At 34.9% G+C, this 17,997-nt stretch overlaps 1 protein-coding gene across 19 annotated transcripts in view; it reads left to right on the top strand.

The window, feature by feature from the left end:
• The window catches only part of LOC105287975 (CUGBP Elav-like family member 2), a 457,839-nt gene extending 440,307 nt beyond the window's left edge, over positions 1 to 17,532 (top strand). For 11 of the 19 annotated variants that reach the window (XM_026975347.1, XM_026975346.1, XM_026975355.1 and 8 more), the window contains 6 exons: positions 159 to 188; positions 1,845 to 1,967; positions 2,103 to 2,150; positions 3,328 to 3,558; positions 3,705 to 3,855; positions 6,713 to 17,532. In XM_026975347.1, coding sequence (XP_026831148.1) covers positions 159 to 188; positions 1,845 to 1,967; positions 2,103 to 2,150; positions 3,328 to 3,558; positions 3,705 to 3,832 — 560 coding nt within the window. In that variant the 3' untranslated portion in view covers positions 3,833 to 3,855; positions 6,713 to 17,532. The remainder of the gene's footprint in view (positions 1 to 158; positions 189 to 1,844; positions 1,968 to 2,102; positions 2,151 to 3,327; positions 3,559 to 3,704; positions 3,856 to 6,712) is intronic. The other 8 variants (XM_026975358.1, XM_026975354.1, XM_026975353.1 and 5 more) reach the window with 6 other exon arrangements.
• Positions 17,533 to 17,997: the final 465 nt, after the last annotated feature.

Here is a 17,997-nt window from a genome sequence, read left to right as displayed (position 1 = left end):
TAAATCATGGATTCAAATGTTCCATTATTTTTCTGTTGCACAAAATATGTCATGCAATGAACGGCATTACAATTTATAAGCTAGTATTTTTCTTTTGTCTTCTTTTATGTAATTGTATACATTACAATCTTAACGTTGCGTATTTTTTTCGTGCGTAGCTGCTCTTCTGGGAAAAACAGGAAATACAGGTGAGACAAGTTTACGAAAGGAGAATTGTTTGGCTGATATGCATTCTTTATCATGCAACACGTTTCATATGTAAATATCTTCTTCTTAAATCCTTTTTCCCACAATATTATTTTTCTTTTGTCACTTTTGTAAATTTTAGTTTTGTCTTTTGTAGACTTCGGAATGTGCAAGATTAATAATTATTGTTAGCCGCAGAATTAATTAATCAAACGGGTTTCTCCTGATCTAATCAACATAAATGTATTTTATACGTATCATAGCGCTATACCAATTATAAAAGCCAAAATATTTAAAATATATATAGAATGTTCATTCACATTCACTTATAATTTATAGGCATAAAATGGTGGTCGACCAACGATTACGAATGGATTTTTACCAATAGAAAGCTTGTGGCTAAATACAATTTTATTTTTTAATTATTTTAAGTTTATATATTGAAAAAAATCTAAACCTGCGGTAAACCTTTCGATCAATTTTATGACTCGAGTATGAAATATAGAAATATGTTGAACTATCAAAACAGATGAAAAAAGATTTTATAGTATTTAAGAAATGTTTTTTCCTATAAATTGACTTTCATTAATCAATAAAGTGAAAAACTGAAAGATTATGGTTATAGTTCTCTGACAATCTGTGTATATATTTTATCCACGAACATGAACAAAAGCGAGCCAATTAGTAACTGATTGGTGCTTGACTGTTGTTGACAACTTTCACGGACACTAAATTAACAATTATTAATTGGCGAAACCTGGTTGGCGCTTTCAGGACCATGTATATTTTTATCCTTCATCAACTCGTAAATCGTAGTTTTAACAATATGTACATATCAGATTGAAATATTGTGTGTGTTTGAGATGTATTGGGCCTACATGATTTTTGCACAAATGCTTATCGCAATTAATGGGTGCACGACTCTCCGTAATGGAAATTTAATCGATAGCGATGTCCATGAAAAGACTTTCTGCAAAATGCTTATCGCAATTAACCCGGGACATGTGAATTTTCACCGTGTAAATGGTCGCGTATGAAAGTGTATTTTACACTCTCTATTCCTAATTTGTTAATACATATTGTTGCACATAGTGGATCTTTTTGTTAAAGAGGGATGATATTCTCTTATAGATTCAAATTTTATTTGGTAAGATATTGATTTTTGTCAAGAAATATTTTATATATGTTATGTCATTCAATTTTATTTACTCACATTTCAGATTTTTTTATATATAATATTTAATGTATTCTCTCTCCAAAATTTAGTTATATCTCAGTATAATTAGAATTGACATTTCACATTAAGACTTATTAATACTTTCTTTGCGAGATATAAATTTGTCACTTAAACTTTTGTTTGTTAACTTTAGATCACAATTGAAAACTATCGTACGCGATGCATAAGAGAATTTCTTGAATTAAATGGATTAGTTCGTATAGTGTATCTAGCACTATTTGATAGAGATTTATTTCGTTGTATCGCATAAGTACATTGCTTTCTGTCTCTAATTATAATAACAAAATCGAAGTAATTGCGACTGCCGTTTCCGCGGCGTCGCAGCATGTGAGGCATGCCTGAGAATTAATTAGGCTTCTATTGCGACGAAAATCGCACTTGATTGATAAAAGATAACATGATTGTGGCGTTCATCTTCAAGGGTCTACCGGAGGCAGTCTTAGTCCTGTCACATCTCTTACACTCAACTCCCTAACGGGGACGCCGCTGAATGGGCTTCAGGATTCGTTGAGCAACGCTTACTCCAGCTTGCAGCAATATGCAGGTAATTATTTAGCTCGTTGAACTATTTTCGATGTACACTCAGAATCACTAAACGCAGTCAAGACTGCTATTCTGTACCTGCGTGAAAATGCAAAAAGTGTTATCTTTTCTAACGAGTGAACTATGCGCATTAAAGCTCTCATTGGAAAGACGACGGTGACCGTGGAAAAGAAAGAGTTGCATAGTGAGTAATAACGAGTGCATATTGCCTGAATATGTATATTCCTGTGAATCGTGCATATTTTATAGCATCAAGTTATTCATGTGGTTGACTTTTTGATTAATGTACTTTTGTTCTATCCTATTGTTTAATTGTTGTACGTAATAATCATCATTATCAATTAAGAATCGGCATAATATTGAAAGTAATCTGATTGCCATTATAAAATTGTGTGAAGGAAATTTTAATGACAGTAATTATATTTTAAATTAAAGTTGTATTTGTTTATATTACACATCTCTTTTTTAGTACTCGTTTACATATATATTGCAGACTTGGCCTTTTTAAAAACATGGAATGTAATTAAGCGATTTACAACTAAAATAATTAATCACCAGAAGTATATATCAGAGTATTTGCTATGCGGAAAGTGTAGAAGTGAACCAAATGAATGCTTGAAAGAATACAATCGATAGATTCGCATGTGCTTATTGAAATATCCACGTATCAGATCCCAAAGCACCCAAGATATGTTAGAAAAAAATTAAATAAGTAAAGATACGTGTTACATATAATACCACGGTTGCAAGTATCGGAGAGCTCATATAAAATTGCTTATACAAAGTTATAAATATGGCATATACATTTTACATATTTTCTATGTAATCTAATTTTGCGCAATATTATACGAATATCTAATTATTTCTTACTTTACCTCTTATTACCGTATATTTATTATTGTATTATCGTATGTTAATTTGCTTATGGTTATATTGTCCATAGATTTAAATGCTTCCTAGCAAGTACATACAATCAATTAAGTCTGTTTGGTATGTCTTTATAAATTGGACGCGCCAAATCAACCCGTAGAATTATCTTGATAATCAAGCTGTTCATCATGAAGTGATATAAACTCTTCAACAGCTTCAATAAATAATTAATTTGTCATTCAGTAAAATTATAAATGTATCAACTACAACTGATTAAGGGGCCCATACAAGTAAAATTTAAGAAATTTAAGAATTCCCTGGCTTTTCCTGATCATTTCTAATTTTTTTTTAGAAAAAAATAAATTTTTAGTACTTTCTTCGATTTTTAAGTGATTTTTAAGATTCGACTTATGTCACTTCAAAAGATGTATGATTGCGTCTTCCAATCCATACGTAACGTGAACATCATCAACAACATGTTCGGGTTTCAGGGTTCCCCGCGTTCACGGCGGCAGCGGCCGCTGCGGCGGCGGCGGCACAGAAAACGAAGTTCACCAACACGGACAAGCAAATCGAGGGTCCCGAAGGCTGCAACCTCTTCATCTACCACTTACCGCAGGAATTCAGTGACACAGACCTTATCTCCACCTTCTTGCCTTTTGGCAATGTCATATCCGCCAAAGTTTTCATAGATAAGCACACACACATGAGCAAATGCTTCGGTGAGTTGAATTAATCTTGTCGAGAAAACTAGAAGAAATAAAATACTAGAAGAAAAAAATCGTTTGTGCAGATATTCATAACGAATACAATATGGACGAGCGCAATGTACAAATCTGATATGTTGTATCTTGCAACATTGTTTCAGGTTTTGTATCATATGACAACGTGTCAAGCGCGCAAGCGGCGATCCAAACAATGCATGGTTTCCAGATCGGCATGAAGCGGCTCAAAGTTCAGCTGAAGCGATCCAAGGACGCCTCCAAGCCATACTAGCCGACGTCACAGAGTGTTCGTAGGTAGATACCAAGGACTTCTCGGGTACCTCGGTGATGACGACGTCCTTAATCGGGGACGACGCTCGCGCGCGTGTTTAATTAACAATCAGCATTGGTTGAGCATTATTCCGCAATGGAACTGTGTCTAGCGATAGGTCTAGTTAGACAAACAAAAGTATTAGATGGTGTTCCACGATGCTCTCTCTAGTCGCGGTATTTTCTACGAAGGTAGCGAGCTAACGGGCTACGATCGAGCGTCCTCGGACGCCGAAGAGGAGACGTCGCCGCTCGACACCTTCGCCGTCCTATCGAAACGAGGCTGTGATAATCCAGAAGACTCTCTTGTTCGTCGGATTGAGACTTTTCTTCCGAGGTGCAGGAACGTAATTTTCCTTTTAACGTGTCGCTTATGCGAACTATCCCGCCGAACTGTCTTCTCTCTTCTACTTATCGGCCCGATCGTGTGTGAATTCAGTACATTTTTAATCTAAGAGTCTGTCCATCCTGTTCACGTCCGTGCTACGTCGCGATCGTGTGTGTCGCAATTACGTTCTCTATTTAATCCTCTCAGTGCCGAATTAGACACGTAGAAATCCCATTTTCTTCGACGATTCATTCCAGTAATTTTATGGAAGACAGGACAGAATTAACGAATCAGTATTAGCACGTTATTATTTCGCGGCTTGTTTCGTTGTTACTTATAATTTGACCGTTTCAGAGAGACGGTGACTATATTATTCTTAAAGCATATTCAAATCTAGTGAAAGTGACAATGACGTATAATCAAGATTAGTACAATAGCAATTTATTTAGGAATTGAATGAGCCGTTTATGACGAAAGTCACTTTGTACATGAAATTTTTTGAGAAACATTAATACATGATGTGTCAAGTATCGTAGTTTTGTTAATATTTATTTATCGCAAAAGTTGCTGTATTCTCTTACGTACTCATGAAGGATAAAGAAATCTGTGTACGTGAAGGCTTCGTTATGTGATTGTAGTGTCCGATTATGTCCGAGGATTTTTTTCTTAGTCTGACTTCTGGCTTCGTGAAGAACACAGTCAGCTTTCAAAATAAATGGCTCCAATCAGTTGCTGAAGACGTCTCTGTTTATGCACCAAACGCGAGATGAATAAAGGCTTTTTAGAATCTAAACTTAAGTAGAAGTTCCGGGTTAAGTTCGCTTACGTTCTTAGAAATGGACAGCGCGTAAACCTATTTTTATTTACTTATTTTGGTTTACTTCTGAATCTAATTTATGATAGAAAAAAATATAATTTAATATTAACGCGCGGTGAAAATAGAACGTTTATCATTACATGCACGGTAGTGTAATACAGGTCCCTCGGAAATTCGCAATATCTCGCCCGTATTTGTCGCATAACCGTGAACACGTTCGTCTCTCGAAGGTACAAGCTTGGCGGCACGTATCCGGGTGATGCAATCAAACTACATCTCGTTGCAAAGGCTGCCAGTAAAGCTTTCTGTGCTAACTTACTGTTGCACAAAGTGAAATTACGTACGTGAAGTTCACTAACATACGTAGCTTTTTCTCCTCCCCTTTTCAAGAGAGTAAAAGTAGTTTTCGCTTTTGAGTTTTCACGCAGTGTTTCCAAGTCGTATCTTGTAACCATTTGACGAGTTGACACGATTTCTCTCTGTTTTCTTCTTTTCCTATATTTTTAAAAGAATTTATATATATATATATATACATATATATATAAATCTCTTTGTCTTTTTCTATCTATATCTCTCCATTTCAATAACCACGTAATCTGAGCTGGCAGTTGAGCCGGCAGTTACGAGCGATACACACAAGGATTTACCTCACTCATTGTAATTATGTCAGCAGCTACATTATATCGCGTGTATCATTCGTTCAGTGTTCGAGGCGCACAAAATACGATACGTTCTCACGTGATAATAATATCACTAAGTTTTTTATGGTTAATCACGCTACGACGCTTTATTAGTTAGTAGTACTAACATTGCCATGTGAATTTTTTACGGGAGGGGAGGGGGGATGGGAATGCAGCCAGTCGTCACAAGCGGTGGATAATGAGCCAATTGTTTCCGTGAAAAGATCGTAAATTATAAGAAAAACATGGTCATGATTTCCGATTACTTTGGGATACATTTTTGTCTAAAAACAAATAGTTCTTTCAACTATTGCGATACGCTTATAAGATACGTAATCCAAATAGCTATCGCAATTGTTTCATGTAATCTGAATCCGGAAACCGTCTCGGCGAGTTTCATCGACCGCGTTGCATTAGCAACGAGTTTCCACCGATGCGCTGTCGAACACTTCGTTTCTCTTTCCTTGTGATTGTCTGTCAAGCTGAACAAAGTGGACGCTCGTTGCTCGTGTGTAAAAAGGACGACTCGGCAAACTACCTGTGTACACGACGCACGGTATTGTCCGCTTGGAGGCTCCGCGAATGCCATGTTTCATTGTTGGTAATCAAAGTAACTCTGTACAGTGTATGTCATTTTCGTTGAAATCAAAATTAATTTCCGAGCTATTGCCTCATAAAAGCGCTAAGCGAATAGGGCAATATCTCGAAATACTTTTATTAATACTTATTTCTCTAATTCTGTTGATATTAAACGTAGTTAAAACGTAACTTTCTCTTGTGATAACATACATATCATTCTCGGAATTCTCTTTCTCAAGGAACTGACTGTGTCACATGTTTGTATAATGGCGAATAATAAGAACTACATGTTGATTTGAAATTATACAATTATGGGCACAGGTGGACGTCGCGGGGCCTCGCAGAAGCCATATCACCGCGCGCGTTTGCTCGGGGATGAATCTTCATATCTGGTGTGTGGTGGTGACTAACATGTCCGTGTGTTTGTTTGTGTGCCAGCAGGTGGCCTGTGACGTTGTGACCGTGTACTCTCGATCGGAGTCGCCGTGCCATGTCAGTCTCAGTCAGTCAAATCGGTATCGATCGTTCGTCCGACCGGTCGATCGATCAATCACGATTCCTCCGGTCAGTCTCTCGATCAGTCTCTATCTGTGTCTGTCGGTGCCTGTACAAAGAACGACGCGCTCTCACTTTCGCCGTAAGACCCTTCGCCGTGTCGACCTCTTTTCTCTCTTCATCTCGCCCTACCTCGACCTCTCTCGCGATCATATCACCTGTCCTGCGAAGTTGCGACGTCGCTCGTGCTGCGAGGATCGCCGACAATCCTCGGAAGTCGCGTCTCGTCCTCTCGATCGCAGGCGAAATGCAGGCGGGACGAATCTTCGTCGGCCATCGGACTCGCAGGAGAATTGACGATGCTGCGACGTGCAAAGAGTCACGACCGAGATACTGCACGCGTGCAGAGGAACACGACGAGAGGAGGTCCAAGAACATGGGAGCTTGGAAGGCGAAGGATGACGCACCGATGACTGAGCTGGGTTCCTCGAGCGAAGCTAACGCGCTATGTTAACTGTCTCTGTCCACATCTGCCACTTGTGTATATAAAAAACAGATATATAAATATATTATACATATATGTACATACGCATATATGTATACGTGTGTGTGTGTGATACGTGCGTGCGTACGCGCGTCGAGAGCGCAACGAGGATCTATGTGGCTAATTAGCGATAGACGGCGAATCGTACTTTAGGATGAAAAGGGACAAAAGAAAAGATGACGAGGAATACGTGCAGTACCCGTAGCTGTACGAAAGAGAAAAGAATTTCTTATACATAATTATACATATACATAGGTACATACATGTTCATAAATCGAATTATATCGACTGAGAACTATTTTTATCGGCTCTATTGTCGAGATCGCTGTCAACGCCTCGCAGCGCTTGTTTGATATACGAATATACATACATACACATACACGTCGCGGTAAATTGATCATGTAGACGAGATGGATGTATGTGTGTGTGTATATGGACCCGTGTATGTGTGTGTATGAAGAAACGCGAGAGACGGAGACTGGAAAGGGAAACGGGAATGGACGAACAATTGATCGTGTGGGACCGGCGCACGCGTGCGATTTCTTAGGCTTAGATCGTGCAAACATACCAAAACCGAAACGGATACAAAGAAACAAACAAAATCGATTAGCTAGCGAAGAAGCGAGTATAAGACGTGCATACTTTGTAGTAATGATTTTGTGATAAGATTATGTCGTGTTGAGTTGGATCGGGCTTGAAGCCGCTTCCTGGGTCCGCTAGACCCAGCGATCCCGAAGCAAAACCCCTGGAGCCAGATAGCTGAGAAGATAACACATCAGGCGTCATACGCGTTTATGCGTTGACACGCGCATCTGATTCTATCGCCACCGGAAACGCTTCACGACGAGTAGATAAGTATAGAGATGTGACAAATTTTTAACGAATCGTAATGTCGAACGAGTTTCCCGACCGTGCATTCGCATAATCTTTTTCGTCGGGTTCATTCACGAGCATTCTATGCGAATAGTCTTAGCTCTTCAAGAAAGCTGGATACGGGACCGATCGGACAAGCTGTTTGGTCGACTCGACAAGTTAAGAAACGTCCCCATGCACAGACGCGACATGCGGAATACGTTTTGAGAGAAGGAATTGCTGCAATAGTCATGGAATTATGAAATCATGGATTTTCGCAACGAAATAATGTGCTCGAGTAGGACTGCATCAGCGCGCCAAATCATTTCAAATCATTTCTGACACAGGCTGGATATAAATTTGCTGCCGAAATAATATAAGGCAAATATTTTAAGTTTTAGGAAATAATAAGTTCTGTCAATCACGAAATTATAACTGATCATAGTTCTTGTTATAACTTGTCAAGGTATAACATGAAATTTCAAATGTTATTTAGAGAACAGCTATTATTAATATTTACAGCTGGATGAGCGATGCAATGGTTAACAAAGCTGTGCAATAATTCAAACAAATATTTAATCGAATGAAAACAGAGTCGAGTAATAATAATTCATTCTAATTAAAAAATGTTTTGATGTTCAAAGTTTATTGTTTTTTAAATAATTTGTGGACATTTTTTAAAAATCTTTTTCATTTTTCTGAAGAAAACATATGAATATCGATTGAGAAAGTATGTTTACTTCCATACATGATCCATACGATTCTATACGTCGAAATAGTTGAACTATATATATATATATATATACATAACTATATACATGTTAAATCTTTTTTGTTTTTCGCCGAAATTTTTCTGTCGTATTGTCAAATAACGAAATTTTGTGCAGTTTTTGACGTCCCTGAAGAAATCAATACACCATCTTTTCTCTTGCAATTGTGTGAGATCTTTTATGATCGCTGTCTATATTTCAAGTTTTACATATCTTATGTCGTTCGATCCTTTATCTCTTTTTCACTTGTCTGTATTACATAAGTTTATATACACTCAATCAAATGACAATACTTAATCTTGTTATGTCGACGACAACATTGACATGCACACGTGCGTTAAACCAAATGAACGGAGCAACCGACGTCGTTGCAAGTAAAATTCATATTAACGGGCGAATTTTATTAGGCATTTGCGATTGTCTTTGACAAGCAAAGAACGTCGCGCTCTGTATGAGTTACCAAAGATGTGTCTTTAATTAACTGATGTACTTACGCAACGCTAATGACTAATCCACGCCAGTGTTGAGTGTCTACGCATGAACAAGAACTACCTATGTGTGCAAAACAATATCTTACTATTAAAAAAACTATTGTCTTACATGCAATATAAGCCAACAAATGATAAAAAGAGAAGTTCTGTTATCTTACATTCATGTATTTAAAAGATATAAACCACACTAAATTAGAATATTTATAAAAACATTTCTGATACACATAGTGATATTATAGGAATACATTAAAAAATTATTTAAACATGTTTTCTTAAACACTTAGAAATAACTTTCTTGGCATGAAATATGATGTCTCAAAATTGCAAGGAAAATATCATAAGTTTTAAAAAAGCATAGTTTCGGTGTTCATATCATGCGTAGATAATCAATATTGATCTACACACATCAAGTCGATTATAACTAATAATAGAAAACGAGCACGCGTACACGTTAGTCTTGTGCGTACATACAAATAGAACCTAGTCACAAATATGAACGGTTGAAAAATCAGTTTTATGTTCGTGTCATTTTCATCATTGTCCTCCAGCACGTGCGTTAATATTGTTGTTAGTGCTGCTATGTTTATTACGGCTATTACTGCTACGTTTATTCTTACTAGTTATATCTGTTCTAATTTGATTGCTATTATTATTAGGATAATTATTATGGCTATTATTATTCTCTTCTTTACGATTACTATTATATTTCATTATTAGTATTATTATATATTAGTACTTTCGCCAATGACGGCGATACTGTCCTTGGCAATTATTATATTACTATTATGACCATTGCTTCTATTACTTTTATTATGAGCACTTAGCGGAACAGCGATCGCGATTATCGCCTGTTATTGTTGCCGATACCGATCGCTCGCTAACTTAATGCCGCGATGCGGCAGACTATTAGTTTAGGTCAAGATCAGCCAGTTACTTTTATATTCGTTCTTACAGGATGCAGGAGTGATTTCGTTCGCCATAAATAGATACTTGCGCGGTCATTATTAACAGTCAAATAGAGATCACTTTAAACGAGATAAACATTATAATAGCACGGGACAATGTACTTACGACGTTAACGATTCATGTTCGTGTTTGTTTTCACATTAGCTACCCAAAGATTGGACCAAACTAATTGACCGAGATAAATCGAAGTCCGAAATGTGTTTCCAGCATTCGTCAAAATAGTCGTCAACACTTGTAAATGTTAGTGACAAATATTATAGGGTACGTTTTGTTTTTAATAAGAGATATAAATGCAAAAGTTCTCATATTCCAAGAGTAATGATAAGAGGGTATACTTCTTGCATTGTTGTAATGCCTTATTCAATTGGAAAATTTGAATTTTTGCTCTTACATCGCTTATATTATATAAACATTATTGTAGGTAATACTTAAGTAATTTTTCCGCACGAGTTAAATAATGTAAGTTTCTTTCCCTCTTTCTCTCTCGCACACGAACCGATCAATTAGATGATCCTGTTCGACTGATGTTTCAATGACACGGCTATCCATTCGTATTATTTTCGTAATCGAAATTTGTCGACAGAGTATATTTTGGTTTTTAAATGTTTGAGTTATATATTATTGCGTACAGTTATTGTTGAGTATATTATCTTTGCAATGTTAACATTTTTTCTGTCGTGCTTCTTTATTTTCGTTTTTTTTTACATGCCGAAAGTCGAACTTGTACGTTTTTCTTTAGTTTGTTTATTCAAACAAACTAAAGTGTTTTCTCCTTTATAAAATGTATACGTTATTTTGTTTATTAAAAAATGGAATGCGTCTCGATCGGAGATATCCAGATGATATAACATGTGTTCAATTAAATGAAAATTTTTTCTTACTTTCAGCACGTTGAGCGTTGCTTAATATTTGTGTAATTAGCGATGTAAACATTGCTAATATTAACATAACATGTATTTTGTTAAATGGTGTCGCTTTGGTCGTTGCGAACATATTGCAATGTTCAATATTTAAGTAATTGCGAGTGTTTGTGCATGTAGAATATAATTTCCCAAAACATGAATTTAAAAAAATTAAAATTGAATGATTGCTACAACATATGGTTATATATGTTTTAAGATCATTGAGATGCTCCGAAAGAGATGTTATTGATTGTACTTTTTTGGACTTAATCCTGACGATCGAAGGACAATCGTGAATGCGAGTAGAGTATCGAGACTTATCGCTGTGGTTACTCCACGCGCACATTGCGATGGCTTTCCACGTACGCTCACATTTGGGCATTAAATGTATTTTGTGTATGTATCTCTGTACACGTACGGATGTATACATATAATGTGAGTGTTGCGTGTGCGATGGTCCTCATCGCCTTTTGTTGCGTTTAATGCGCGTTTAACGCCGTTCCGCGTTTGATTCTTAATCCTTCATCTTTTGTTTAATTCATTCTGTTTTGTTCTTTCTTTTTTCTTGAATCGCTGATCATTCTATGATTTTAAACGGTTGGCGAGGAAACTGCGAATATCGTGTCGTTGAGTATACTTATATAGTTTTTTTTTCTGTTCCGCTTGGTCTACAACGCGATCAGCATGTGGCGTATGTTGGAAATAACAATATATGTATTTATTTTATTGTTTTAATTTTTTTCTTCGCTTTATATATTACCGCTCCCACAATCCTGATCCCTTGATTTGTCCGCTCTAGCGAAATCCATAGAAAAAGCTACAGAGTACCCAGCCGTATCTTTCTTCGTGTATATATATTATACTACAAACTCGATCTAACCCCTTAATGATTTTTTGGATAGATATACGAAGTTGTTATATATAATTAGTCAATATTCATTCATTCATGAAAAATAAATTGCTAAACAATTTATTTAAAATGTGATATCAAATACGATATAACATCATTGCGATAATGTTGGATCGTCAATTGATAAATATTAAATAACCAAGATTTTTATAGATTCGTAATATACGATTTAAGGGGTTAATCAATCGTGAATCAATATTAGCTTCATATAGATATTTATTTCATTGTATATAACTATATGTGTATAGCGTGCTTCGAAACTGCTAATGATATACGATTGCAACTGACACAAACAATTTATATATATAAATAATTAAATTTTTTTAATAACACATAATTTTTTAATTTGTTCAATTCTGTTAGAATTTTTATTTTGTAATATTAACGGAGTTATTTGTTTTACAAATTCCATATAAGTTTCACTTTGAAAGATGACAAATTCGGTAATTACTTTCATCTTTTTCGGACTAACAATAATTTTATATATTTATTATCCATATATTCTTTTGTACAATGTACAACTTATAGTGCACTTCCAAAATAAACGGCTTATGTTAAATTATTTATTTTAATGCTCACTATATCCGTTACATGTATTACTATCATTTTTATTTATTAACTATTATTTACTAACTCGATACAAACTCTACCTACAATGAGTAAATTAAATGTTTTACAAGCGAGTGCTTTTGCCTGTACTAAAATATGACTTGAGCTGAGGTTTCACACTGTTGCAATTTCGTTTCTTTATCATACCGAAGGATCAAGATAAAATGCATGTAATGATCTACAACTAATATGAGAAACAGAATATTCGGGCAATTGTTCAAATAAAGTTTTAAATGACTGATTCAATGGCCCATTACGGCAAATTATCTCGAGTTTGATGTAATAACATAGTGCTAGAAATGTTTTCTCTTTCAGGGAGAAGCCAATCGGAAATGTCACTTTTCTATCAATCTTGTCACTTTTATATATCGTATAAGTATTGTACATAAACTAACAAAATCATGTCATTTAGTGCGGGCACACGAGAATGCACGTTACATTTGTTTTTAGAAAGTTCTTTTATTTATGGTTTTTAAGTTAAATATAAGATTATTATGTCGAATTTATTTATGATTAATATATAATTAATTAAGTTTATATATATAATATTTCTATTGTGTTCCTACAAAGCGCTCATGCCAATGTTGAAAATGGTATTACCTCAAGTCGATATCTGAATTTAACACTTATCACTTATACAATATCGGAGATTTGACATAAAAAGGCTTTCACTCTTACAAGCCATTGTATTTTTAGAAAATTAATTTTCATTAAAAACAATTATGTGCCAAGATATTAATAACAGAAGGCCAGTTATTTGTAAGAATATCTGTAAAGTACAAAAGTGTAAAGAGAAGTTTTTGTAAGTAAATAAAATATAAAATATTTCTGAAAATGTATGTAATTTCTCTTTCAAGATATTATTTTCTAATGTCAAAAGATTGTTTTTTTGTGTCAAAACTTCGATTACGTGAATATGCACAAGCTGCATTCTTTCTTTCGGCGCTCATGCTAAAATATAAGTTGTACAAAATGTGCACGCACATCAGCAACAATCACGAACTAATATATAAACTGTACATAATCGTACCTAGTACGTAAGGGTATTTTTTGTACGCAACGGAATTCCGAGTTATTGTGCCGTTACATGATCAATTCTGCGATGGTCTCTATAGAGAATAACGTGTGTTCACAGTGGCGCATAGAAGATCGATGCCTAGACTTAATTTTAATAAACCAAATTTTCTGGGGGAAAACATTCAAAAAAGTTGAGGAATCAAGTCCTTGTACGGCATTTTCTCAAAGTTGAAAATATCTAAATATCCAAAGAATATGAAAAGATCCTTTATAGGGACATTACGACATTTACCATCAACAAATTCTTTAAATAATGTATATTGTATAAGATTGATTATTTCTTGATTGATTAGTTTAGACATTTATTTATAAACACGAGAAAAAGTGAAAACTGTTCATATAAGTAAAGCAACGGATACTTATAATGAATAACAGAATCGTGTCTATTACGCATTTTAAGTGGGCTTTTCTTTCATAAATGTTCAAAGAAGAATATCACCTAGAAAAATTGTTAAATAAGATCCCGAGACACGTCTAGAAGAAAACTACTTTAATACGAAATAATTGTGTTTTTCTCCGATGCAGCATCCCTGTTCAATGAGAAAATTACGAGTATCGAGAGAATTTATGTATCGATGCACCGGGGAGGGTGGAACGAATTAACGACGGCTGCCGAGTTGGTTACTCTTATCATGTAAATACCAGTCATAATGTTGCGTGTTTAACTTGTAGAGGCGAATCCATGTAACTACTGTAAATAGCAACGTTTAACAGGGGGGACCACGTTGCGCGTTCCCATCTCTGACGGAACTCCGCCACTGTGTATACGCGTCAGCGATTACTTCAGTGGATACATGGAAACGTAACAGGATAGTATGGAAAGTTATGTATAGTCTACGTATAGAATATCCATAACGTTACTTATGCAAATTATGGCTCGATTTAGTACTAAATGTGCAGCCGCATGATTCTCAGTTCGTAATAACATTAAAAGCGAGTATTGAAAGAAAGGGCAATACTAAATCTGTTACATCATTAAACTAATATTTTTTACAGCTGCTGGAGTCGCTGGGCAATAAATTTTTTATCAAGAATATCTCTTAGAAGATGCGAACGGATTGCTTCAATGTGTGTTATGTATTCTGTGCGTAGACTATAGTTTACACGGACATTAAATACTGGATATGAAGGAACAAACCCTGAGCTATGCATATGTGTAGAGAGAAAAATTACGAAAGTAACGAGTTAGATGTTATTTGTTTTTGGTATCCTGAGGTGTATCTTTGAAGCATTCTTTAGATCTCGCAAACCACACTCATCGACGGAGAAGAGGCGCAACGATGACGAAGCTTATTGTCAATGGCAGTCGACTGATTGTTTAATTGCATCCGTAATTCGCGCACAGTGAATTTGTAGCTAGTATAGGTATTTAAAGAATTACATTTAATCTGCGAATAATTGCGCCTGCAATTAAAATTTCTCAGTCGATCGGAATTAAGGATCATTATCAATCTTTGAGATGTGTGTTGCTCTCGACGTTCGATCCCTACGATAAGGGGCCCTTTCTAGACCGCAAGTGCATGTGGACAAAAATTGTGCGAGTAGCGAAATACCTTACATATCCATGACATATACTATGAAGAGTGCTAACTTGGAATACATGTCTAATTTGGGACATATGCGAAAACGAGTAACGTTAATTAATTGGTGAAGATAATCGATTTCTCGTTTTTACAAAAGTATTAGAAAAATTAACAAACACCGAAAAAGTATAGAAATCGTGTAAAAAATGTATAACTTTCTACTTTCAGAAAAATGTATATTATCCCAATTTCAGTGTATGTAATTTAAGTAAGCACATTTTATAACGTATTAATACAAAAAAAGATATTTATTGATATCTAAAATAACTAAAAGCTTCTTACTTTTTGCATTAAATATGAACTATCATCGTTTATTATTTATTAAACTCATATTGTAATTTCGTTCCCCACGTCGCTCGCGTCTAGAAACGATCCTGCATATTAATCGTATATAAGTATTGACTCGTAAACTCAGCTATGTAAACCCGGTTGACTCGAAGAAAAGCGCGAATCAAATCGACTTACTTCGAACACTTCAATCAAACCAAATACTTGGACGCAAATTAAAACATCTCCGCTGCGAATGAATCACAGTATTCAAAATATCGATCGAAAAGTTTTGCGTATTTTCAATATTTTTATGCACTCTCTCATTAATTAATTTAGATTATTTTTATTCATAGATTTTAGTAAAACAAATTTAATTATTATTGTTGTATCAGAATAAACGTTAATTTCACTTTTTTTATCATATAGTATTTGTTGCACAAATTCAGTTGTAAATTACTGGACATGAGCGTTATTGGACGGTGCAATTCTCTTTCAGCAACTAAATCGTTGATGACAATTTGTCGAAAAAATTATGCAGTCTAGTCGAGAAAGATAGTCTTAATGTCAGGAATGCGAATGAAAAATTCTGATCAGATAAGAACGAATCTACGTGCAGATTGTTTTTCTATCTCGAGATACTTATTCTGACTGCGAGATACGAGTTAAGGATATGAAATAGTCAAATAAGTCTCTAGATTAATCTTAATCTCGCTGACACGGGTGATAATAAAAGATTTGCACGTATATATATGTAATATGATAGCGTCGGGTTTATGGTCTCGTGATGGAGCAGCAACTTTATTTCTAGTGGAAAGTTGTTGCTTTATCATTGTAGCGAAGCGCTTTATCAATTTTAATTTATAAAAAATTTAATAATTTCTTTCTCTAAATTGCACTTTATGTGTCCATAAATCCGCCGCTAGATTTTAATAAGAGTAGTATTGCGCGTTACGTACGTGATTAAGAGATAATTGATTGTCCATGAGAAACTTCTGTAGAGTTTGGAAAATATATAGCCAATTTTACAAAGATGTACAAAATTTAACAAGCGATTTACAACAAGCACTATTTTCCAAAATGTTCAGCATTGAAGATCATGGCTTATTTTTATCTGTACATCACTCAATACGTCAATCGAAAATGACTTTCTAACTTAATTACTAAAATGCTGTAAACAATACTATATTATGTGAACATTTATACTTAACTATATTTTAAAGAAACCTTACTTTTTTATCAAATACAGAGAACATGAATTTTTAGATTATTATTTGATTACAAGAAAGTCTGCAATTTATTTCATTAAACACGATCTAATGTGCAATTTCTTCTTTTTTACATTTTTGACAAAATTTTCACTAATGATCAAGATTGCGGGCTGTTGATGTCGTGCACTTTTTAGAAAAAACAAGCTAGGATAAAGAATATGAGCGAAAAGCGAGTCGCAAAGTGAAGATTATATGTTTTCGATATACCGATGACAGTGTCCTGTTCGAGTTCTGTCCAGAGTTCTGTATAATCGTTGTAACAAGCGGTGGCGATCACGCACGATCGAGCAACTCGCATCGACATAGTAATTAACACGACTTCTAGGATAGTGTAACGTTTATCGGGCAAGCTACGAGTCATGGTGTTTAAATATAGCGACCTTTTAGATTTTATATATCGCGTGTGTGAGAATATGCAGAGCGCGTGCGACAGTGAGAAATGCGCGTGTAAAAATGCGTGTAAGCGCGCGCATCACAGAATTTAGGTTCGGCAGGTTAATAAATCGTATTTTCGAGATAAACCTCGTTCTATGAGTTCATTTTCCCTCCTTAATATGCTGGTGTCTCGATTTCCTTATGAGCAAATTCCTTGTAGACTGTTGAAATTAGATTTCTTAAATTATATTTACAGAGCGAATCAATTTTAATCGATCAATCAATAAGAAATGCTAATACTTATTTAGAAAAATATAATACTCAGTTACAATTAAATAAATATTGCTACAGATTCTTATAGAGAAAATATATTTATTTATTATGTAAAATAATTATATTATTTATTTATTACGTAAATTCATTATTATTATTTATTACACAAAATAGCCAAATATACATATTAGGAATAACAATGTATAAGCTGCATTTCTGTTGCATTCTGACGAGAAGATAATTTGAAGAATGAATGTGCGCCGATTTTGGTAAATTCAGGCATACACAAAACATATCGCGTCCGCATACTTTCACTATATATTCAAATTAAAATTATA

The sequence above is a fragment of the Ooceraea biroi genome, chromosome 2, assembly GCF_003672135.1.
Source record: "Ooceraea biroi isolate clonal line C1 chromosome 2, Obir_v5.4, whole genome shotgun sequence".
NCBI lineage: Eukaryota > Metazoa > Arthropoda > Insecta > Hymenoptera > Formicidae > Ooceraea > Ooceraea biroi.
This window is presented reverse-complemented; position numbering and strand designations above follow the sequence as displayed.